The following is a 25883-nucleotide window of genomic DNA, read 5'->3' as shown; positions in this document are numbered from 1 at the left end:
CACTCACCTTTGTTTTGCATTCACCACTTCCTCCTTGCAAATAGGAAAGAATCTGCTCACTAGACTTTCCTTTCCTCTCAAAAAATTCAAGGGTTGAAGTAGCCACTGACCCACTCAACTGTCTCTTGGAAATGCCTAAGCATTCCTTGAAGCAGGAATATATTATTCCACTCTTACAGTAAAGTGCTCAACTACACTATATACTCCAGATTTTTCACAGGCTTAGACAGCAGAGGAAAACAAGTTGACGTCCAGAAGGGTCAACAACTAACCTTTAAGATTAGTCAGAGAAGCTTGCTATGCAATCCAACAACAGGGGATGATTAGCCACCTTACTTTTACTGCACTGCACCAGCATCACAGGGACCCAAAATGTTCAACTGAATGCAAGACCATCTGTTTGCAACTATATAGCAATAGCCAGAGGGCCAGGATAGGTATTACGAGACTGCACAATAACAGGATACTTCACAGTTCACTTCAGTGGAACAGCAAGATGACAAATGCACTTATTAGGGAGGGCACAACCTAGAAAATAAGCAACTGGGAAGATATTGAAAATAAAAAGCAGCATACAGCTATTGAATCTAATAAGAAAAGCAGTGACGAATTTAAGTTGATCACAGAATACAAGCACCTTATAGCCCTTGCAGATCTACATCAGGGATTGTAAGGAGTGTTTACAAACTTTTTTGCTACACTAAATCATCAACAGCAGGAGGGGTTTGTTTTTTAGAACAGCTGAATATCTATTGAGATGAAGGGGAGAAGATATTTAGTACATGAAAAGTTCACTACATATAGTTACCAGTACCACAGAACAGCCCCACAACTGCCCACATCTACATTCATTCTTATCATATCTATGGTTCTGAATAGAGTAACCATCTCTGCCTGAAAGATGTCCCGTACTATTACTTCAGAGAAATTACTGCTGAAGTAAAAACAGTGGTACACACAAGAAAGAGTCCCCACCATACAGAAGTGCACGTATTTTGAGAGAGGTATCCTTCTTCACAGAAATTAATATAAAATCATAGAATCATGGATTGTTTGAGGTTGGGAGGGACCTCTGAAGATCATTTGATCCAATCCCCTGCTCAAGCAGGGCCACACAGAGCAGGGTGTCCAGGACCTTGCCCAGGCAGAATACCTCCAAGAAGACTCCGCAACTTCTCTGGGCAGTCTGTGCCAGTGGCTCTGCCACCTGCACATCAAAGAAGTGCTTCCTGATGTTCAGAGGGAACATCCTGTGTTCTCTTTTGTGCCCAGTGCCTCTTCTGCCACTGAGTTCCACTCATGCTTTCTGCATCCTCCCTCCAGGTATTATACACATTGATGAGATCAATGTAAGACAAAGCCTTTAAAAAAATAATAATGTAAACCGCATACCACTCTGAACCTTCTGGGTAATAAAAAAATTAATTCAAAACTATTTATATCCCAGATCTCATCCCCAGAAGTACATGTAATCAGAGACAAACCTTTTCCCCTACTTATGAAAGTCCAGCTTAGTTTAGCTAAGTTTCTACGTAATTGGAAATGTTTGGCTTGGTAGAGGATGAGCTTGACCCTACACATAAAGCTGCATGGCTAGAAGCTAGCACTACATAAAGTCAAGTTAAATCTTCCTAAGAGGATGCAGTCATTGGTGAAAAAATTCCTGCTGATTCTTATTATAGATTTTCCTGTGTCTACTCTTCTTTAAATCATGCCTGCTTTAGTTCAAAAAAAAAAAAAGTCAGATCCAAGATATCCAACTAAACTCTATTTGATTTCTGCATAGCCTCTTAAGTACCTCAGGTATCTGTTAAGGATGTGAATAACAAGTCTTTAAACATCAGGTAACAAAATCCAAAAGATTAAAGTAATGGCTAAAATTATCTTATTTATGAAAACATATCACACTCAACCTCATTAATTCAATGCTCAAGAGAAACAGCAACCCTATACCCTATATTTAGGAGTGTTTTCAAACCCAAATCACTGTTCAAAATCCAAGGATTAAGCAATCTCCAGCTTTCATATGAACAGTACATAATGGTAGTATAATACAGTTAAAACTAAATCTTGAGAAACCAGACAAGAAAGCTCTGTAAGTTATCTGATGCTGTTTCAGCACAAATGAGATACCACACCATTCCCTTACACCTGAAGATCACTGACTGAGGCTCTTTCCTTACCTTGCTAGCATGAGGGTATTTTGCCCTGCTCATGGTGGTGACTTGTTTTAGAGAAACTGCTTGGCAGTTTTATGCCACGTTGCCATCTGCATGGTTGAACCCATGCTGAAGTTCTGGCTCAACCACATTCTCACTCTTTGGGTGTGTTCCAGAATCAGTCTACTGCTTGTGTGCCACCTCACCTCACCAAGGTGGCCTGCTGCATAGCATAAAACTGCCACAGACCGATTTGCCTAGCTGACAACGCTGGTAAGCAATTGATCCTCAAAGAAGTCTGCTCTCTGAAGGCTCCAGGCCCAGGTTACATGAACTTCCCCCTCAACTGTTTAAAATTGCAAATTTCATTTTCTGAGAGCATCTACTCTTCTGATAATGCAGAGCAACGCACCACATCTTCCTCCTGCAAACACTAAGAAGGCAGAAAGGCCATTTTTGACAGGTCCTTCCCTTTCAGCACTGCCAACTGACAGTTGGTAGGCACCCAAACCTTCAGTAGAAAAAAGCTCTAACTATTGAGAACAACCATAACGCCTTTTTTTTTTTTTAATTAAATGCAGAGTTGTATTTAACAGAATTAAAAATTGCAGTACTCAAATCCTTCTCTAGCCTCCACAGCCCAACAAAGATAAACCCAACACCCTCCTCATATGCCCAAGTTTCCCCCCAAAAAAGAGTTTTGTTTGGGGAGCCATAAGTAGTCAATCTCACATTGCAATCAGGGGCTCATTTGGGTGGGAGATCTCTCTGGCCATCAGAAGCCAGATGTATTTCACTGAAACATTCATCTTAAAAACAAATCATCTAAGAAGTTAAAACTACAAGCAAGCAATTAAATGTCCAAGCACAAAGCAAAGTCTAGTCCAGGTTTGGTGCTCAGCCAAGCCTAGCAAAGTTGTAGCAGGAAAGAGCCTAATGTTCATGACAAGTTCAACTGGGAAGAGATCAGAAGAAAGCATCTGATTGGCTTGACATGCAGGAGCCAGCATGCACTAGGGTCCATTGACTAGCACACTCTAAGAACAAGGAGAGGAAGAGAACTAACAACCAGGGGGCTTCACAAAGGGCAGTGCTCCCTCTCTGTAAGGCTTTGGATGAGAAGAATGGCTTTCATTCCAGCACAGAACAAAAGGTCTCAAAGCAGGATACACCTAGGCTGAACAGTTTTACATACCAGCCTTATAGCAAGGGAACACTGTAAAAATAAATTGTGTGTGTGTGTGTGTATGCACGCATGTGTATTACAAATATATATATATACATATATATACACACATACATATAAATATGTATATATATATATACACACACACACAAAAAAAATAATGTACATTACATATATAGTGGTAGTCACATCACAGGAGCGGAGAAGTTTGCTCACCATTAGCAAATATCCTATGAAAGACTGTTGGTAACAGAGCAGCCCGTAAGCGGGAAGTAAAACAAGATAGAAGTCAATGAGTTGATGAAACAGCAAGCACGTAACATTCATACAGACAGCTAGGTCAGAATCATTGCAAAACACAGACAAGACTGAGAATCTGGCCCAGCCACCAGCCATCTTTTAAAATAAATTTAACTAAGGAATGTTAGCGTTTCAAATTGAGACCCAGACCAGGCAAGGGAGAAGACACCTCTGATCAAGTAGAAAATTAGAGTTGAGTAAGGCAAAGAAATTGGAAGTTCTACTGTTTCTTTGAGTGATTCACAGTCCCTCAGAACCTCTTTCAGCAGACATCTACCTCTCTCTAACACTATCAGCTTCTCCTCTGCACAGATCTTTGCAGCTGAACCTATACTTACATACCTGACCACATAATTTAATAGCAGAGTTAATACCAAGTAAAACCCAGTCTCCTGGCACCTTGGACTGGAACTGAAGGGAGGCTGTGGAGTGACTGCAATTAAATATGTACATGTAGTGAATCCTAGAAGGTCAGGTAGGCTGAAGACAGGAAAGTATTTGCACCAGCCAAATACCTGGGGGCACTATTTGGAAATACACTAGCATAACACAAAACCACAAAACTTCCCCGTGTTCTACTGGAAATCTCATTCTGCACATGCTAACATGGCATGCACGTGCCTCATGTCCACGTCTCAGGGAAACAAGAAGCCATTACAAAACTCTCCAGTTTGCAGTCTCAGTTCTGTTGAAGTACTCCAAGAATTGCTTAAAAGGACTTTTAATTAAAACCCATCACACCTCTTTCCACCTGTTACTGATTCTTAAACTCCCAACAATAATTATAAGAAACATTGCCCAACATTGGCTAAACATAGCAAATAGCAGCAAACATCCCATCTAAACACATTGTTGTTCCTTTGCACTCAGAATGCCTTTGACCTGCCACAACAAATCATCTTGCAACATGCTCCTTTCACAAGTCTAACTGCTAGACAATGCGGATATGCACAGATGCAATATGGTCTTGCATGTAGATCTTGTGGAAGGGTACATAGAAAACAACACATCTCTCACATGGAATATTTTCATCTGATTGCAACTCCAGAAAGCATTCCTATCTCCAAGAACACCAGTGCAAGTCTAAGAGTTTTAAGTCTTCCCTATCCTCACCAGAAGTTCTCCAAGGCACCCTGCTCATTTGACACTTTCTCCTCAAATCTACTAGCCCTGCACTTCAGGCCACTAATAAATAAATAAATAATAATAATAATAATAAAAAAGTTAACAAACAAATGGATGGGCTTTTGTATTGTTAAGCAGTATGAGACATCCCTCCTCTTTCCCACTCCCTTTTTCTTCCACAGATGACCCCCACCATATAAAGATTTCAGTCCTGTCCCCAAAACTCAATGGAATAGCAACACCTTACTACTAAATTAATCGTTTTGCAACACACAAGTGGCCCTAGAAAAATGGCTAATACAGAATTGCATGCAGAACAAGAAACACATAGTGGTCAGTCCTGCTAGTACATGTGCTTCTGCAACCTAAAGTACCAGCAAGAAGTGGCAAGCAAAAGGGCTGCTCTAGCACCTAAAGAGGTGCTACAGGAACAAATAAGTACAAGCCATTTCTAATGCAACACAACTAACAGACACTACTCTTCTAGTACCTCTTCACCTAGCAGAAGGAAGAATATTTTGTGGGATACGCTACCAGCTTCCTTTCACCAGATTTCTGACCCAAATTCAGCAAGTATACTGTCTTGCTTAAAGCAGAGGGAAGGAAAGTTTTCGAAGAACACAGTGCTGAACAGTGCTAAGAAGGGAGACGGTATTAAAGTGAAGATCATGATATACTGAATCATTGTTACCCTTAAATCCATGAGAATGATTCCCCCACTTTTTAAATACACACAGGAAATTGTTCAAGTATCAGCCAGCTCTGAGAAGTAATTACATGAAGCAATAAATATGGGCCTAACGTTGTTACTGATCTCAAAGCAACTAAGACCTGAGCATGAAAACAGCCTGTCTGGCTACTGCACAGTCAGCAGTGCTAGAGAATTGCAAGAATCTGATGACACAGTTGAACAGTTTTGACTTGCCTAGCTGGGTGGGTAATACAGGAATAAGAATGCATTCCGCAATATTGGCAACTATAATTACAGCCTGTGCTGGAATCACAGATGTTATGTTTTGAGGATTCTTTTTCTGATCAAAAGTCCACTTGTGCTCGCTTCTTTTAAAAAAAAAAAAAAAAAAAATCAGAAAGGATAAGAATCTCCTAGATAAATCACTTCACTTCTGAACACAAGTAGTGCAAGGCAGTCCACAACTGTGGAGTTGTACCAGTTTGGGCTGGGACAGAGTTAATTTTCATCATAAAAATTTCTGCAGTGCTATGGTTTTGATTTGTGACCAAACCAGAGTTGATAACACACCAGTGTTCTAGCTATTGCTGAACAGCACTAACATAGTAAAAAGGCATTTTCTGTTCCTCACACACACTACCCCACCAGTGAGTAGGCTGGGGGTACATAAGAAGTTGGGGTGGGCACAGCTGGGACAGCTGACCCAGCTGACAAAAGGGATATTCCATATCCTATGACACCATTCTGAGCAATAAAAGCTAGGGGGAGAAAGAGGAGTAGCGGGATGTCCAGATCTACAGCATTTGTCTTCCCAAGCAACTGTTACGTGTGATGAAGCCTTGCTTTTCTGCAAACAGCTAAACATCTGCCTGCCAACAGATAGTAAGTAAATTCCTTATTTTGCTTTGCTGATGTGTGCAGCTTTTGCTTTATTTAAACTGTTTATCTCAACCAATGAGTTTTCTCAATTTCACCCTTCCAATTCTCTTCTGCATCCCACTTAGGGTGAGCAAGTGAACGGCTGCATGGGGCTCAGCTGCCCACAGGGTTTAACTCACAACAGGAGTAAAAGAGCAACTGGAATTGAGCACTGCTCCTGCACAGTCACACACATAGAATTTCCCTTCCTCAGGGCTACCAAATATTCTCGCTGAGGATACAGCTGTTAAAATGTACGGACACCTACTGCTCCTTGAAAGAGGCACATCAGTCCAATTGCCTCTGTTCCTTCCACCATGCCTACTAGAAGCAAAGATCTATGAGATCAGAGGGAGTAGGCAAACATGTAACTGCTGAGGCAACTATCTGTGATCCACACTCAGTGAACCACCTTTCTAGACAGTCTCTTAACGGCACCACTGAGAGTCTAAATGCTCATGAGAATGCCATGTTTGCTGATCTGCAGAACTACTCTCTGGTAAAAAGCCACAGCCCTAGATACCAGCTTGAAGTGGTTTACTTTTATAAAGCGTTGGCTATCAGTCAGAAAGATTCCAGCTGTATAATACTTTTAAACTCAACTAGAAAGGGAAGAATCTCTTACGTACTTCTTGAGTAAAGCCTACAACAGACTTCCCATAAACGACCTGAATTGGATGCCAGGGAGCCAGCTATGTTTACCAGCGGACAGGTATCAGATATGTGCAACTCCTGAACCCCCCCCCCCCACCTGGACAACTTCAGAAAAAAACTGATCAAGTGAACCCTGTGATATCATCAGCCTGCATGAAGAACAAGATGTCATCAAGTTTACAGGTGGATGATTAATCCTTCTGCCACGACCCACACTCCCTGGATACAAGCATATATCAGAAGGTTGTTATAGAGAACAAAGACCCCAAATCCGGAACAAGACAGAGTAAGCGTCCTTTGATTGAAAGAAAAACTACAGAGTTGTGCAGTTTATGAAGAGAAACTACTTTTAAATGACAGGTGAAGCAGAGCATTCTTTCCTGTACACTATCTACATTAAAACCAAGAATTCACACAGATGAAATCCTACAGGATGGCCAGTGCACACTCCTCAGCTTTGAGAATATTTGCAGTAGAGCTGGACAACTGGTAGCTGTCATTTGAAAGGGTACATCAAGGTACCAGAGAATGCATCCAGAACTGCAAACATTCCTAAAGATACAAGAGCAACAGATGAGGAAAAAGAAATAAAAACAGACTAAGCAAGGAGGCACTGCATCTCTAGAGAAAAATACTTCCTACTTCTGAAATAAAGCATTTCAGCATGAGCAGCTGCCCGAACAGGGCATGTCTTTGCTAAACAGGCACAACACAAGCTAGCATCCTGAAGTCCAAGCTAAAGTGAATGATGCTAGATGAAATGCCAAGACTAGAGTCTATAACCTTCATACACTTTTTGGTAAAAGAAACATTCATGTGACCTCAGTGGACACAGCTCTCCAGACAGCTCTCAAAGCTTCACAACACTGACAGGCAAACTCCATGTGTATTAACACTGGGGGGAGGGAGGGGAGGTAACAAAATAAAAAAGGGCAGAGCATATATGAATCCAAGGATAAGAAGGATAACGTGCATGCAAAATTTGGAAGTTCCTCTGAGATCAAAAAGGTATGGGTTGACATGGAAAACAGCATTCAGTAACAGTCTTTCGTGTGCCTAAAGGCGGTCCAGGAGTGTATTCTATTGCCAATCTCTGGCCCAAATGACGCAGAGGTGGAGGAGCATATGCATACATGCCTATTATGCCAGATAGCCTCAAATGGATTAGATGTCCTGTTCTAGTTTAGCAGTTTGCCTCAAAGAGGAAGGGACACCTCCAGTAAGCCTTACCTGACCCAATTTTGATCAATCCGTTGTGCTGAATAAAGATGGTATCGCAGGTCAGATTGCCATGGATGATTGGGGGATCACAGGAGTGGAGGTAGCTAGAGATTCAGAACAAAGCACTGGTCAGGGGACTACCCCAGGCTGAAGCAGGAATCCCTCCCTTCATCCCTTCCCTGAGATACATCAGAACATCATCATGAGAAGACAACAAGAGGGCAAAGGGTGCATGCTAGGGATTTACAATAGCAGGGAGGTACAAATTCAGTGACTGTACATCAACCTCTAGCCTAGTATAGAATAATTAAAATTAAGCAATTCTCTCTTACTAACAACCTCCAGAACTGGCAGAGGGAAAGTAAAGAAAGCTTCTTCTGACCATTCTGACCAGTTCTTACAAAACCCAGGGTACCAGATCTGCATCATACACCTCAATACTGCTAGATGGGAGTTAAACAGGTTAATAAATAAATTTAATAATAAAAAATAACTTTATTATAACAGGTATTAAAATACCAAAAGAACAGAACCTTATTCTGCCCCTAATCATAGGATATCAAAAACGGTGTTCAGTGGTGCACAAACACGATCGGTCATGTTTTCTAGCATGCACAATTAAAACTTCTCAGTGCTGGGGCCCCAGGTACAGTTTGAGGTTAGTTTTGCATTTCACTCTGCCTTGTTTTATTTTAGCAGCCAGCACAAATAAAGACCGTCAGCTCTCAAAAGCTTATTAGAACACCAGATATCCCTCAGCAGCTATACTTGGCTAAATGGCAACAGAATTTTCTCTATGGAGTGCAAGCCTTGCTCTGACATCTGGGTTATTGTTTTTCCAAGGCTGTTATTAGCCACACCATCTCTGGCTCAGGTAGGGAAGTGTCTTTAAGACAAAAACAAAAGAACTCCAGATTCTGTTCAACCAGATTGTGCTAGGAAGGCTGCAGATGATATGCATCATCAAGAAATGTACAGATTCATATATACTCCTATTAATATCACACCACAATGATTATGAATACATCACATGCTACACAGCTGCAGCCTACCAAGATTAAGAAACTTTTCCGTGCTCCAGTCATATGGAATTGATTTCTTTAAGACTTCTTTGCAACATTCTCTTGGCCATGGTTAGAGCCATGTTATAAAGCTGCATCTGCATACACGGGAAGGCTCCCTGATGCTTATCTTGTACAGTCACTATCATACCGGTCACAACCATTGGGATCCAAACCCTACTGCACCAGTTTCTTCATTGTAGAAGCTTCAGTATTATCTAACTGAAGAGTCTGGAATTGTTGTATAAAGTGCAGCTGACACTCTACAGACTACAACTGGGATAAGATTCAGGCTGGATGATTGAAAGTGCTCTCCAAGCTCTATTCCATGAAGTTTGCTAACATTTAGCAGCATGTATATAGACTACTTTTACTATTCTAGCACAAGAAATGCTATGCTTAAACAAATGGCTAGATCTCAAGATCAGTAACTTACGTACCTGAGAGCAGAGAGGATCTGGGTACACCATCGCTTCCAGGCCTATAAACACAGGCACAAAAAGGATAAAAATCATTCAAGGAAGGGGAACTAATCCATACTTATGTGATTCAAAGCTCATTCAAATGAAGGAATATACCCTCCAATCAGTGGTATCTTAGCTTATATCCAGTAAAGGTGTGCAAGAAGTAAAAACTTTATGAATCAGTATTCTTGTGCTCTGTTTAGCTTTTACATTTTTGACAGGAGTTACAAATCATGCCTCCTCCCTTCTAACTCCTCTCATGCATAGAACCCTTCCCTCTTTCCTGCATGCATACGCAGAACAGGAGAAGCTATCACAATATACATATGAAGCTGCAGAACTACAGGAAACAAAGAAAGCAATACAGATCAGGTATCTTAGAAAACCTGCAACTAAACTGGCTTACAGTAACAAGAAAAAATTTCAGACATTATCACCAGCTTTTCTTCTCATTAGGATCCTCTGCTGAGAGACCTTCCTAGAGGCCGAAGACACCAAGTGAAAATAGGCACATAGGAAAAAAGAGTTACCTTTTCATTCATAGTTTTGTGGTTTTTCTTTGTCTTCTTCAGGAACTGTTTCAAGCTCCCTGAGGACATATATTCAGTGATGAAGATCACCTGTGGGACAATAGGAAATATTACCTTCTGCCTCACTAATTACCCACAGGATATACAGCAAGAAAACCCAACAGACTGCTTGCTTTACTTACCCTGGCCTTATTCTCCTTCACATCAGCCCAGTATTTGTGAAACTTTACAATGTTCAGATGTTCCAGTTGAATTAAGTTGTCAAACACTGCTTTAACTTTCTCCTACAACATCAGAAAATCAAAGTCATGTTACATCAAAGACCACATCAGCCCACACCTTACTTGCTTCTCAGGTCTGGGTCCCCTTAAACAACACAATACACAAAACAACACATCAAGCTCCTATGCCAACAAGAATCAGCATCTGATTTCATCTTATACTGCATTGTTTGATCACCAAGACTCAACCAACACAAAAGCCTCTAGATGTAGTGCAGCAACAGTTTCAGTCATGTTTTCTTCAGAAATCAGGCTTCATTTTTGCTATGTTTAAGGAAGTAGAGAAGAGTTACAGACACAGCCAATAACCCACATGAATCAGTATCTATAATTACACCCTAATGCAAGGCCTGTCACCCTGGTGCAATGTGTTTTTACTGTAGAGGTGACAGAGCACTGCAATAGGTTGACAAGAAAGGTAGTTGAGTTTCCCTCCTTGGAAATCTTCAAAAGCCATATGGACATGGCCCTGGGCATCCTGCTCTAAGCACCCCTGTTTGAACAGGGGAGATTATACCAGATGAACTCCAGAGGTTGCTTCCAACCTTAACGATTCTGTGGTGTTTCACACATTTTGTTGGGAAACATGTCAACATACCTCCTGAAGCTTAAAGTTCTTCCGCTCAGAAAACTGAACCTCATTCCAAACCACTTCCACACCTTCCTCTGTATCCATGGCCAGGTAGGCACTATCAATCCCTGGGACATTGCGTTGATTCACCTGTATGGAAAGGATGGAAACAGGTATGAGATCTAAGCTAGCAAGACTAGATCATTACTATGCACCCTTCATTTCAGTATTACGAACGTTGTTCATCAGCTTTTAACTAAATGAGCATTCCAGGACAGGATTGTCCACAGGCACTTCAGGAACGGGACATACCCAAAGATAAGCACGATCTAGGCCTCATACGCAGCTGGTCTAGTGAAAGCCTCCTTTTGGCTATAATGCGTTAATTTATGTTTTATATCTGTATTTTATTTTACCACACACACAAAAAATCTTCAGTTCACCATCAGCTGGCCACATACCTAGAATAGCTTCACTTCCAACTGATCCAATTCTCCCGTTGAAGTAAAAGTCAATACAGAGATTTGCCTAGCATTCCAGACTCACCTTCTACATATATTACCTCCTTGAAGCTTTGGCCATCTCACAGCTTTTCCTATTAAAATTGTCTCACCTTTTCTTCCTTCACCCCATCAGCATCCCACATTCGCTGGGAAATTCTCAACATACACAAGGGCTTCCTCAAAAATTCTTTTCCTCTTGGCAGCTGCTTTTACGCAACCAAAGGTACTCAGTTTCAGCTACAGTATTACATTAATGATGCATTGATGCAAGTGTTCTGCCACCCACAAAACTTACATGAATAAAGCACTATACTATAGGAAATGACTACTGATAACACAACACTAATATAAAAAGGAAACAAATTTCCAATGAACAGTACTTTCAACTTCAGTAGACTGGGTACAGACTCAGTGCACCCAGCTGATCACACTGATACACAAAAATCTAAGGCTTTTTTTTTTTTTTTTAAATGAAGAAATTTTGATGGAGGACGGGGGTACCAAAGAACTTGTTGGTCATGCTAATAATAACCGAAACTTGAGCTCCGAAGACAAGTGTGATCAGAAGGACTAACACACCAACAAAACATGTACACTTAAGAATTGTGCATGAAAAAAAAAAAAAAAAAGAGTCCATTAAGGTATTAATTTCACTAGTGTACAACACCAACTTTAAAAGTTTGCATTACACACATCTGCTCACTGGATACTTCATCAGTAGCTTGATAATTTAGACAGACCGACAATCAATTTAGGTTGTTTTTTTTTGGAGATTTTTTGGAGATCTTCCAAAAGAATCATAACAGGCCTCCTGATATTTAATTTTCTCAAGCTGCAGATGACTTACTGTTGTGATAAATGACTACAATAACGGTGTAGTTGGAGTGACACAGATTGCTCAGTAAACTGAGCTGTAAATTATTGTGATAAAGACCAGATGCACTTGCATGACACAGATAGGAATAAAGAACACAGACCATAATTACATAAAGACAACCTGAGCTACAGAAAGTAACTGTTAAAAACAATCACAGGAGACAAGCAGCTTATGACCCTATTCCCCTCCTACCCTTTGCCTCCTGTATAACTGAGGGGTGAAAGTTCTAACATTTTATTCAAGGAGATACTCATGATATTTATCATAAGAAAGTGATTTTCCCTATATACACACTGATACTGACATCAGAATAGTAGGTCAGGCCTGTTATGTTCCATTGTTAAAGGCTGAAAGACTATTTAACGACAACATTCATTCCTTCAATTTTCAGTATGAGAAATCTCTCAGGCATGACATAGTACAAGAACTCCCAGTACAATTAATAAAGTTGAGTGATGAAAGGCTTTAACTTCAGAAAAGTTTAAATAAGACCCCAGCCAACAGAAAGCATTTAAGTGTTAGTATTGTAGGGACAAGATACAGCCATGACTACCCACACTCAATGCCCATGCATTCCTCTATATTCTCTTCTTTCATCATACTTGCTGTCTATTCAAAGAGCTTCTCACTTTACTGGGTTACTGAAGCCCTCAAGTATTGACAAGTACTTGAAATCTGCCTTGATAGTACAGCCAGCAGATACAGATTTATTATTTATCATAACTTCTTCTATTTCTGGGCAAGCTTACCAAATATGAATAATTTCCATGACTCATAGGCATATTCTAGAGTATCAAACATGACTCAAGACACCAAATCCATAGCACAACACTGAGCGTAATTCTCAATTCAAGAGGAGATTCAACGGTAGAGTAAGGAGGACAGAAGAGTAAGAGGGGAAAAAATGCAGACAGACAACTGGAAAGGCTAAAGCAAATTCATCCTTCACTCTGGTTGCCAAATCACTGCTACACATCCCTCTCCATGCTCAGCAAAATAGAATCTTAAGTCCTCACAAAGCATGTTCTGGCATTTGTCCTGTACTTTCCTGACAGTTACGGACAGCTATTGCCTCCAAGCAGCTATCAGTGATTGATGGAAAGCTACAAGCTTAACATGTCACAATTAGAAGCAATGTTACAGTTAGTCCTTGCTTTACCAAAACTTCCTGGATGACTTTTGAGTAACTTGGGACTATTTTAACTTGTTTAATTTTCAGTGATCTTCTGATCTATTATCTTTGAAAGGTCCTGGAGAACAGGAGAGGTGCCTGAGGACTGGAGGATAGCCAGTGTCACTCCGGTCTTCAAGAAGGATCTGGGCAACTACAGGCCAGTCAGTCTCACCTCCGTCCCTGGAAAGGTGTTGCAACAGCTTGTTCTGGAGGCCATCTCCAAGCATTTGGAAGAGAAGAAGGTTATGGGGAGTAGTCAGCATGGATTCACCAAGGGGAAGTCGTGCTCGACCAAACTCATTGCCTTCTATGATGGCATCACCAGCTGGGGAGATGGGGCGAGAGCGGTGGATATCATCTACCTTGACTTTAGCAAGGCTTTTGATGCTGTCTCCCATGATATCCTGCTGGCAAAGCTGAGAAAGTGTGGGGTGGATGAGTGGGCAGTAAGCTGGGTTGAGAATTGGCTGACTGTCTGAGCTCAGAGGGTGGTGCTTGGCGCAGAATCCGGCTGGAGGCCTGTGACTAGCTGTTTTCCCCAGGGGTCAGTGCTGTGTCTAATCTTGTTGAACATCTTCATCGACAACCTTGATGAGGGAATAGTGTCTGCCCTCAGCAAGTATGCTGATGACACAAAGCTGGAAGGAGTGGCCGACACACCAGAAGGCTGTGCTGCCATTCAGCGAAACCTGGACAAGCCGGAGACCTGGGCAGGAAGAAACCAAATGAGGTTTAACAAGAGCAAGTGTAGAGTCCTGCAACTGGGAAGGAACAACCACATGTACCGGTACAGGCTGGGGGATGACCTGCTGGAGAGGAGCTCTGTGGGAAAGACCTGGGGGTCCTGGTGGATGACAGGTTGGCCATGAGCCAGCTGGTGGCACACAGACAATACTACACCATGAGGTGCTGTTGACTCACAAGGGAAGAGAGGCCTTGCAGGGGGATCTAGGTAAATTGGAGCAACAGCATGAAATTAACAAGAACAAACACTGAATTCTGCACTTGGGATGGAATAACACTGGAGGTAAGTACAGACTGGGAGATGAGCAGCTGGAAAGCAGTGCTGGTTGATAGCAGGCTCAATATGAGCCAGGAGTGCACCCTGGCAGCCAAAAGGGGAAACCGTATTCTGGGGTGCACTAAGCACACAGCAGCCAGATGGTCCAAAGAGGTGATTCTCCCAGTGTATTCAGCATTAGTGAGGTCTCACCTTGAATACTGTGTGCAGCTCTGGGCACACAATGTAAAAAGGATATTAAGATACTTTAATGTGTCCAGAGGAGGGCTACAAAGCTGGTAAAAGGGCTGAAACGCGTGTCCTATAAGGAGAGCCTGAGAACACTCGGTTTGTTAGGCTTAGAGAAAGGGAGGTTGGTCTCTCATTGCTCTCTACAACTTCCTGAGGAGCAGGAGGTGCTCATCTTTTCTCCCTGGTATCTAATGACGGGACACATGGGAATGGCTCAAGGCTGCATCAGGGGAGGTTCAGAGCAGGCATTACAAACACTTCTTTACCAAGGGAGCAGTTAGACACCGGAACAAGCTTCCCAGAAAGGTGGTTGTGCCCCATGCCTGTCCATGTTTAAGGGGCATTTGGATATTCCTCTTAATGGTATGTTTTAACTTTGGGTCAGCCCTGAAGTAATCTGACAGTTGAACTTGATGATCTTTGTAAGCCCCTTCCAACTGAAACTATTTTAATTCTTACTTGCATAGTCCACTCTTCTGCAGCAGAACATCCAGTCTAAAAAGAAGGGACTGCTGCCTCACAGTTCACTGCTGTTTACGCGGCTGTACAACATCCAGTCAGCCCACACGACTGTACTCTAACCAAGGAAGGAGGGAAGGAAGGAAAGAAGGCATTCATGCTAATGATACAGGTACCAACACATATCTGGTCGCTCTAAGCCCTGAGCAGAATTCAGAACTACAACCACAGAGAACAGCGTTGTCAGACAAACTGTGTGATTTCACCCTAAGATTGTGCAACAGAGATGTAATTACAAGCTACAATTATCATTTTAAAAGCATAACAGAAGGGCCTATAGCAACACCCTGGAGAACACAACTTGGCAACTACAAATTCAAAATTTGGGAGGTATAAACTCCAAGTTTCAGCAAACTGCTTGGGAAAAGTATCTGGGTAAGGGCTATTCAAAGGAGAAGTAAGAACCACATCAATAATCTGAAGACCCACAACAAAGTGGGGAAATCAGGTAGCCTAATCAATGATGGATTGAACACTGAACCCAAGGACTCCCAAAGCCACAAAGGTGAGTGATTAAGTCGTCATCCCACTAAGGAAAATCCATCTAAGCAATTCAACAGGAGAAGCAGCTTCAGCAATATTATGTAAACCAAGTGGAGATGCTGTGTAGAGGAACGCAGTACTTGGAATGTCAGGGATGGGCAATTTGGGATCTAACAGGAGGAATTTGGTACAGTACTCAGGATACCATAGAATATCCGAGTTGGAGAGGACCCACAGGGATCATCAAGTCCAACTCCTGGGACCCCACAAAAATAAATAAATAAATAAAATAAATAGATAGATAGATAGATAGATAGATAGATAGATAGATAGATAAGGTCATGTGTCAGAGTGTTGTCCAAAGGTTTCTTTAACTCTGGCAGGCTCTGTGCTGTGACCACATCGCTGGGGAGCCTGTTCCAGTGCCTGATCACCCTCTTGGTGAAAAACCTTTTTCTGATATCCAGCTTGAACCTGAGATGTTGAGGGTAGGGCCAAAAATGTGGAGAGAGAGGGTTCAAGATTAATCACTAGCCAAGTCCTGTGCCTGATCACCACCACTTGTGTTCTTTTTATTAATCTTTTAATACTACTTTCTGTGCAAGCGTGCTCCTTTTTCTCTATGTGCCAGCACAAAGAATTGTCAACAGGAAAGCTTTGGTGCTGCCAGTAAACTACATGGAACACATTTTTTTTTCCTCTAAAGAACTGCTCTCTAAGAACGCAAAGCAAACCCTATACCTTAGTCACAGACAGCTGGACTGTAAATTGCACTTCTAACCACCCAGGAAAGTTAGAAAAGCAGACAGCTGCTGTAGCTGTGCCTGCTCTCCACTGAGGCAGCATAAAGACTGAGAAGTGATGCTGGCTGATGAGGCACTAAGAAAGCTACCAGCCGTCTGTTGCAGTTAGTAAGCAAGAACACAATGGGTCTGTAGACAACAGGCCCAAGACAAAGGCTCAATTCCCTCCACACTCTGCAGTGCCCCTCATCTCATTCAAGCACATATCAAGTGTTTGTTCCTCCCATGAAGTCCCAAATGAGCCAACAAAAAAGTTAAAAGGGTGCACATACTCCTGAGTATGTTCCCAACAGTGAAGTAAAATCCTAAGAACTATATCCTGGCATTAGTCTTCTCCATCAGCTAAAAATACAGAAACATTGCCAAAGCCTGTCAAGAAGTTGGCAGCCCTCCTCGTACTAGTTTAGTTTGCTTTAAGTCTCTGCTACCCTTCCACTCTCCAGTAGCAGAGCCCAAAGCTCAGAGCATCTAAAATGCTACCTTTCCAGAGAATGGCACTTCGTTTTCCCACATAAAGAAACTCAGAGGTATGATAGAAAAAGAAAGACTGATGCTTATATTTTACTACCTCAGTGAGCTTCTTTTCTGTCACAACAGCAGCTGAGAAATCAGACTCAAGCATCACAGAATACAAACACCCAGTCTGTCGGCATTTCCTCTCCAAGAATCCCACATTCTGGCTCCTTAAAGAAATGTAAATCCAAATGGAAAAGTCACCAACTGGCTCCATATTAAATATAGAAAAGTAGACTCCCACTAGGACTGAAAAGACAAAGGAGATAAAATAAAGATGTACTAGACTCAGCATCTCATTTCGTGTCTTGCTGGGTTCAACTCCTCACAGATCACCACTTCATTGTTCCATAGAGCTAGCACGGACCAGGAGAGCATGCTTGCAGAAGCATTACAATCCAGCTGTAACACTCAGCCACCAAACTGGGAACTCTCTGTCCAAACGCCAACGAGGACTGTAATTAGGAGAAGCACAGTAACAGCAGTGTAGTGAAGACACTGGTGCTACCTGTATTAACTCTGAGCTTTCAGCAACAGGATATAATGAACAGCAAGAACGAAGCACTAAACTCACATATACCCACGGGAACAACGTACGCTGCCTCAAATACTGGCACACAAGTTTTGCACATGACCTGATATCCAGGTCCACATTGAACTTCTTCATCCTACCTTAGCCTGCACACCACAGTAAAAGAAGTTATGAAGGACTGCACAGTTCATCTAGCTTACCTGACAGTAGGAAATACCAGAGACAGGAAAACAAGAACCAATCAACATAGCAACCAGTGCATGCACAGACACTTATATACAGGAGATTTTCCTCAGGGATGAGGCAAAAAAGAATCTATGGATCTCGGAAGTCACTGAAATGGTGGCATAATACAAAACGTGGTCCAGCAGCCGAGTTTGCAGAAAAGTCAGTAATACATCAAGCACAGGACAACAATTAGACAAGCACAAGGCCATTTCTTTCTCAATTGAGGTCACTGATGGTTAGCAGAGCTCAAACATCACCTTTCAGACACCCCAGAAATTATCACTGGATTTTAGAATCTGCAGGAAAGAAGTACAATCTTTGAGGAAAAGGGCACATGCAATATCCAAGCAGAGACCAGCCCCCTTTCTTCTGTTTTCTCTTTCTTCCTTTCAATACCAGGCATCACTCAAAGTCTTCTGTATGAAGAAATGAAGCAACATTCAGCAAAAGCTGTACCACAATTAAATATACCTCACAAGGGGCCTGCAGAAGTGGAAGACTGAGCAGATGTGGATACGCTAGACACCTTCTCTCATAACTATTACAGACACACTCGTATACATACCTTAAAAGGGAACCTGCTTGCTCCCACATTCAAAATATGATACAGATCCATTCAACAGCATTAAATAGGTTACTTACTGTTACAAGGAATTGCCTCATTACTATATGCATTTCTCATCACCTTGAAGCTGTACAGCAACAAGCACCCTTGTAAAATATCACATGGCTTTTAAATGCAACCATTTAAATGCTGAAGGGGAAATTAATGCAACTTGATTAATCCCTCTCAGTTTCACAATAACAGCCACAAGTTCTTAGCCTTAGCAGACAAGTCTGACAAAAGTGTCTTTTTTAGGAAAAAAAAAAAAAACACAAAAAAACTGACCTTTGATGTCAACAAAGTATTAAAATGTCTTGGCTTGTACCAAGACACAGTCAATCACATAGTGATTTCCTACCCAGAAAACAGATAGAAAGAAGCCTATCAATAGATCTGTCAAAATCTAAATCTTAAATCTATTTAAATCTATCAATCAATCTGTCAGTATATATCTATTAAGTGACAAACTGTAGAATCATTCACAGACTTGGATGGTCAAGTCCCTCCCCATAAGATGGGCTTGCCAAGTTCCACACCAACACCAAGCTGAAAATTCTGAAAAGTAAGATTCTGCTGCAGCAGAGCACAAGTCTTCCTGCAGGTATACCTGGGGAACTTTTCTGTTTGATCTGGGTAATTCTCAGGGATGGTAAGCACCAAGTCTAAGCTCCTACCAACGTCTCAAGTTTAATACCTACCAGTATCAGAAGTCTAAAAATGTACTTCAAGTACATTGCTACAATCCATCTCTATAATACTATTCCCAAGAGGCATAGTCTAAATGCAGCAGATAATTCTGAAAATACTTGGACAACCTAAGAGAAATAAATTATTTATGCATGCTGACTGAAAGAGAAAAATGTAGTGTCACACAGGGACAGCAGAAAAAGATGGCTTTGTCAGGCTGAAAAGGCAAAAGGAACCAAGGCAAGCACAAGCTTGGAGAGCCAGGGCCTGAAGAATCTCTCGGTCTCGGTCTCCCCCTCCTGTGATTCCACTAACTCCAAGTTGTGGGTACTTTGTCTCTCTTCCAGGAGACAGTAATCGCCTGTTAAAAGTTCATCTTCAATTACTTGCAAAGGCTAAAGCTTCACCTTTGGATGTGTTTGGAGAGCAACCACAAGCATGGTTACAATTGCAGAAAGGGATTCAACTCAGATAGGAGAGCAATTAAATTTGCAACACACCTGAAGACCAACATGTGCAATGTATACACACAGCAGCAGCATGAGAAAGCAGATTGTCATTTGTCCCTGCAGCACTTAAGGACAGTAGAAATACCTAAAAATGCTGAGATTGGTCATAGCTCTTCTCTTGTATCTTCCTGTATTTCCAACAGAAGAATAAGTACCCTATGGGAGGAGCCGTATCACCACACACTCCCTCCCCACCAACCATCTCTAACAGCAATTTCACCCTTCAGGTATGGGTGACGAACCGACTCAACAGTAGAGCTCAAAGGGCTGTAGTGAGCAGGGCTATGTCTGACTGGCAGCAGATGCTCACCAGCAGCACTCCCCCAGGCTCAGTTCCAGGGTTGGTTCTGTTCAACGTTTTTATCAATGGTCTGGATGCAGGAGTGGAGCACATCCTCAGCACGTTTGCTGATGACACTACACTGGGAGGTGCAGCTGACTCCCTGGAGGGACAAGAGGCCTTGCAAAGGGATCTAGACAAACTAGAGCATTGGGCAATCAGCAACCACATGAAGTTCAACAATGGTAAATGCCAGGTGCTGCAGCTGGGACGGAGTAATGCTGGACATAGGTACAGACTGGGGGACAAGTAGCTGGAGAGCAGCTCAGCAGAAAGGGATTTGGGGATGCTGGTGACAGCAGGCTAAACATGAGCTAGCAGTGCACCCTGGCAGCCAAGAGGACAAACACATTCTGGGGTGCATTAAACAAACCATAGCTAGCCAGTCCAAAGAGGTGATTCTCCCACTGTATTTAGTATCGGCACAGCCTCACCTCAAGTATTGTATGCAATTCTGGGCTCCACAATATAAAAAGTATGTTAAAGTACTGAGGGCAACAAAGCTGGTTTTACCAGCCAGGCTGGAAGGCATGTTCTAAAAGGAGAGGCTGAGGACACTTGGGTTGTCTGGTCTGAAGGAGAGAATGCTGAGAGGCAACCTCACTGCTCTCTGCAACTGCCTGAGGAGGGGAAGCACAGAGGGACGTGCCAGTCTCTGCTCCCTGAGAAGTGATGACAGGACAAGAGGGAATGGCACAAAGCTGGGCCATGTGAAGTTCAGAGTGGACATTAGGAAAGAATTCTTTACCACGAGGATGGTCAAACACTGGAACAGGCTTACAAGTGAGGAGGTCGATGCCCCACACCTGTTAGCGTTCAAGAGGCATTTGGATAATGTCCTTATTAATATGGTTTAACTTTTGGTTAGCCTTGAAGTGGTCAGGAAGTTGGACTGGATGACCTTTGAAGATCCCTTCCAATTGAACTAGTCTTTCTATTTTAAGGAATGACGAAGCTTAACCACATCACTATTCATTACATTTTCCTGAAGAAAGAGAACTTAGGGGAAGATAAGCATTCTCTATCTAGTTAAAATAGCATCTTAGATAATACACAGTGATGTTTAATTTTAAAAGACTACTCCAAACTTTCACATCTATTACACATTTCATGCTACAGAAGTTCCCTGTCTCTAGGAAAAATTACAATCAATTAACAGAACCACTTTCTACAATTGACATTTAAGCAGATTTGAAGTTATACTAGTTGACACAGTTCAGACTAGGTTACTGTACCTAAAATATGAGTGAACAACCACACGATCCTGCTAACCTGACTGCACCAACAACAAACACTTTCCTACACCACCGACTTGCTGATTTGCTCAGGACACGCAGTAAGCTTGGTGTGCCAGCTAAGACACAGAGTACTCGGAAACCTGGGCACGGGGTAAGGCTGCTGCCTCCCATGGGATTAGATCATTGTAGTGACACAAAGACACAATGAATAACGAGAGGCCTGGGAAGACGTCCAGTGCAGAAGAGGGAGTGCTCTGGTAACTTATGTTCCACTGCTCTGTCAGAGGGATGCTCCTGCCGGGACTGCACTCACCCAACCCTAACCCTGGCCCTAACCCTGACCCTGACCCCTGACCCTGACCCCTGACCCCGACCCCTGCTCGCCGCAGGGCGGCGCAGCCCCGAGGCAAACCCCCGGGAAGCCGCCAGGCAGCGGCGCTGCAGCCGGGGCCGGGAGCAGCCAATGGGAGCACGCGGCGGTGATGTAATGCCCTCTCTCCGCGCGCCATTGGCTGCGGGAGGTGTCAGTCCGGGCAGGGCCGCGCGGCTCCGGCAGGGCCCGGCCCGCCCGCTGCGCTCCCCTCAGGCCGCCGGGGCCGCCCGCGCCGCGGGAGCTGGTCCCGAAAGCCCCGGCTGGTGGAGGGACGGGGCTGCATGAGGAGAGCTCCCTCCGAGCGGAGAAACCTTCCTAAGGCAGTTTAGGAGCGTAACAGAAGTGAAACGAGAACAGAAATACTCGGCCACGAAGACCTGTTCTGTTGGCCTGCGACTAGATGGCGTTTGGAAGCCTCTCCGGGAGCACACACAAGGTGCAAAAGCGATCAGGAAAAAATTGATTCTACCGGAATCTGCTAACGTGAAATGAATAGCCTGAGCACTCACACCCTTACGTTCACACCAGACTCCAGTGACAGTCGGCTCCCTCAGACTCGCAGTGCTCCCGCCCATACAGCCCCTATACTCCGTGTCATCTGTGCTCCAGGAAGATGATCACAGAGCATGTGTTTATTAAAACAAAATAAACAAACAAGGTTAACATTTCCAAATATGCAACTCAAACTGAGGAGGAAAGAACTTAAAATCTGGAAAATACCAGACCACACGTTGTGCACAAAATCTGTCTCTGCAGTCACATGTGCTGTTTTCTCTCCCTATTACCACATTACGTTGCTTCAAAAGTGGCTGCTTAATTCAGCATCTAAAGAAGATACTGGCGATATACTGAATCAGGATTGCATCACTGGTGGGAGGGGAGGTGACAACATTCCTTTTTCATGGAGTAACTCCTCCTCACTGCCAAAGAGACGGTAAGAGCTTGTCTGCATGGGTACACTGACCGGAATAACCAGTGCTGACTGAGCGATCACGTTATCAGAGCTTTACAAGGACGCTACTTTGGTACACGAGATGTTTTACTCTGGTATACCAGGATGCTCAGAAAGCAAAGGTATTATTCCAGAATAAGTTTCATGCTGGAACATCTGCAGTCGAAGTTTACTCCAGGGCACGGCTCAGTCCAAAAGCTGAAGACAGCAGGGGGGATGTCATGCATTTAAAGTAAACAAATCACACTCTACAAGCTCAGATCTAATCAAGCCACAAATTTACATGTAAAATTAAGAGACAAAACATAACTTAATTGCATGATCACTAGCAGAATATGTTTTTCATGCACACATTTGAGACATAAGGCCCACCTGAAGGCAACCACAGAGTGCAACAAACACACTCATAAATGTTTAGCATTTCCTGCAGGAAGACAGTACACCCTGACAGATAAAAAGCTGAGAAGAGACCCTGAGTTTACCCCAGATCTGTCATCAATTCATTTTGTGGCCTTCAACAGTTAATCTGTTGCCCTTTCTTTATCCGTGAGGTGGAGCAAAGCTCATACATCTAACACAAGAATGGTCTGCATTCAAACCAACCAGTCACCTTCATTCCCAAGACAGAAGTCAGTAATTTACTCATGGCAAAATTTTAAGGAACTTCTTGAGTGTGAGCTTTTATTTGTCTGTAGATGGGAAAACTGAAATCCAAAGAAAATACTAAACCTACCAAAACTTTCTTTTTATGTAGGACAGTATGGAAAATACTAGAAGGAAACTAATCTTTCTACATCAATCTGTTTTAAAATATACTGAAAAGACCACATAAACTGAACATTAGCTTTATAAGAGCTAGGGTACCTCTCCTGTGAAGAGAAGCTGAGGGTGTAGGGGTTGTTCAGGCTACAGAAGAGAAGGCTCGAGAGAGACCTTATAATGACTTTCCAATACCTAAAGGGGACCTACAGGAAAAATGGGCAGGAACTCTTTGTCATGGAGTATAGCGATAAGAAAAGGGGTAATGGTTTTAAACTAAAACAGGGAAGATTTAGAGCAGAAAACAGAAAGAGGTTTTTTTACTACGGAGGTGGTGAGACACTGGAATAGGCTGCCCAGAGAAGCTGTGGATGCCCAATTCCTGGAAGCGTTCAAGTCCAGTGTGGACAGGGCTTTGGACAACCTGCTATAATGAAAGTTGTCCCTGGCCATGTCAGGTAGGATTGGAACTGGATGATCTTTAAGGTCCCTTCCAACCTAAACTATAATAGGATTCTGCAATTCATTCCCCAAGCCTTCCCTGTGCATTGATTCAGCACAGATTGTTAAAAAAAAAAAAAAAAATCTAGCCGTAGTTTCAGGTTATTGTAAGGAATATATTCCAGAGAACAGAATTAAAGCCTTACACAAACATCCCTCCCCCCATCCAAGTTTCACAGCTTCACCAAAAAACAGCACATTGTTATTACACCTTGCTAGCAATTAGCTTATGTTAACAAGACCAGAACAGCTTTTGAGAAAAAAAAAAAAAAAAAAAGTACAGAAATTGATGGAATACTTGACCTTATTTTGACCTCCAAATTTACATCAAAACAAATGACTCTTTCACCACCGCCAAAGTTCGTACTGCCCTGCATTTTTATCTGTTAACGTCGACACTTCTATACTCATCCTGACTTGTTTAAGACTACGTCAGCACTTGAATTAAGACTTTCTCAGCTACAGAGCTTGCTTCACTGAAGCAACACAAAGCAGAAACCAACTTCTGAAGACAGCCTTCAATAAGACAAACAGAACAGAGCAAGGAATGGGAAAAAAAAGACCAGGAAGATCCAATCTACTCATGTCATTGTACAGGACAATTCCAACACATGCACCAAGAAGTAAACGCAAATTGGACAAGCCAAGATACAAGTCTGCATGAACTGGTTGTGCTTTATCTTAACTGAAGACTCTAAAGCAAACCAAAGCTAACGTGTAACTCAAAAGCAGACGAGATCTTACAGCTAGAAGCACGTACCACTCACTTCATACTCCCTACTGAACGCCAAGTACTGTCCAGGCATTGGTCCTCATTATCCCCAGAACAAAAGATCTGGGAAACAAGACACATGTATAAACGCTAGAAATAACCCTCTCTCGACGCAGCAGCAACAGCTGGCCCCGACACCACCTGTTCAGAAGAGCTTTCAACGCTACAAACACACAGGGAGAAAAGCAGGCAGCGCTCAACGAGGGCCGTGACAGACCGTCGTCGCCCGGGCTCGGGCTAGCCCGGGAGCAGCCGGCAGGGCGGGCCCGGGCCCCGCGCTGATGCCGTGTCCGCAGCTCCCAGGCCTCCCCCCGCACACCCCGAGGCCCAGCCCCGAGAACCGGCCTCCGGCACTGACCTCCTCGCGTCGCTTCTGCCAGCGGCCGCACGGGGACTCCTCGAGGATCTCGGACTCGTCCTCGCTTTCCTCCTCCTCCTCCTCCTCCGGGGGCGCCGCGGAAGCCACCGGCGCAGACACCGAGGTCATTCCCGGGCCGGACGACGCGGGCTCCGGCTTTGAGTCGGAGCCGCCGCTCGGCACCTGCTTGGACTCGCCCTCCGACATGCCGCAGCCGCACACCCTGCGGGCAGGACGCGCCGTCAGCCGGGCCGGGTCGCGCTAGGCCGGGCCGGGCTGGGCCGGGTGAGTCGGACCGAGCCGCGCCCGCCGGCCCTGTCAGCCGGGGCCGCGCCCCGAGCCTGCCGGAAGCGCCGGGCCCGAGACGGCTGCGGCCCGAGGGGGGCGCGGCGCGGGCGGGCGGGCGCGGGGCGCTCACTTACCGGGCTCGCCCGGCGCCTCCCGGTCCCCAGGCGTCACTCCGCCGCCGACGGGCCGCCGCCAACCGCCGCGCTGCGTAACGCGCCGTCGGGGGCGGGGCCGCTTTCCCGCCGGCCAATGAGAACCCGGACGTGCGCCCCCCGCCTCCGCGGATTGGTCGGTGGGCGGGGCTCGGAGTACCACAGCGCGATAGGGGGCGCCCGCGCGCGCACCGCAGGAGAGGCCGGGAGCGAGCTGCGGTGCGCGGGGAGGGGGCGGTTCGGCCCGCCCCGCGGCCAATGAGAGCCCGGGAGCTGGCTGCCAGCCCGCGCGGATTGGCCGGTGG

At 43.9% G+C, this 25883-nt stretch overlaps 1 protein-coding gene across 1 annotated transcript in view; it reads right to left on the bottom strand.

Moving 5' to 3' along the window:
• Nucleotides 1–25653, bottom strand: part of NRBP1 (nuclear receptor binding protein 1) — a 36559-nt gene extending 10906 nt beyond the window's left edge. The window contains exons 1-7 of the mRNA XM_084283433.1: nt 25561–25653; nt 25139–25361; nt 11189–11311; nt 10492–10593; nt 10310–10399; nt 9756–9796; nt 8264–8358 (exon numbers count right to left, since the gene is read on the bottom strand). Coding sequence (XP_084139559.1) covers nt 8264–8358; nt 9756–9796; nt 10310–10399; nt 10492–10593; nt 11189–11311; nt 25139–25345 — 658 coding nt within the window. The 5' untranslated portion in view covers nt 25346–25361; nt 25561–25653. The remainder of the gene's footprint in view (nt 1–8263; nt 8359–9755; nt 9797–10309; nt 10400–10491; nt 10594–11188; nt 11312–25138; nt 25362–25560) is intronic.
• Between the last annotated feature and the right edge of the window lie 230 nt (nt 25654–25883).

Source organism: Netta rufina, assembly GCF_964035555.1.
Source record: "Netta rufina genome assembly, chromosome: 3".
NCBI lineage: Eukaryota > Metazoa > Chordata > Aves > Anseriformes > Anatidae > Netta > Netta rufina.
Note: the sequence above shows the minus strand (reverse complement) of the source record. Positions and strands in the feature narration are given on the sequence as shown.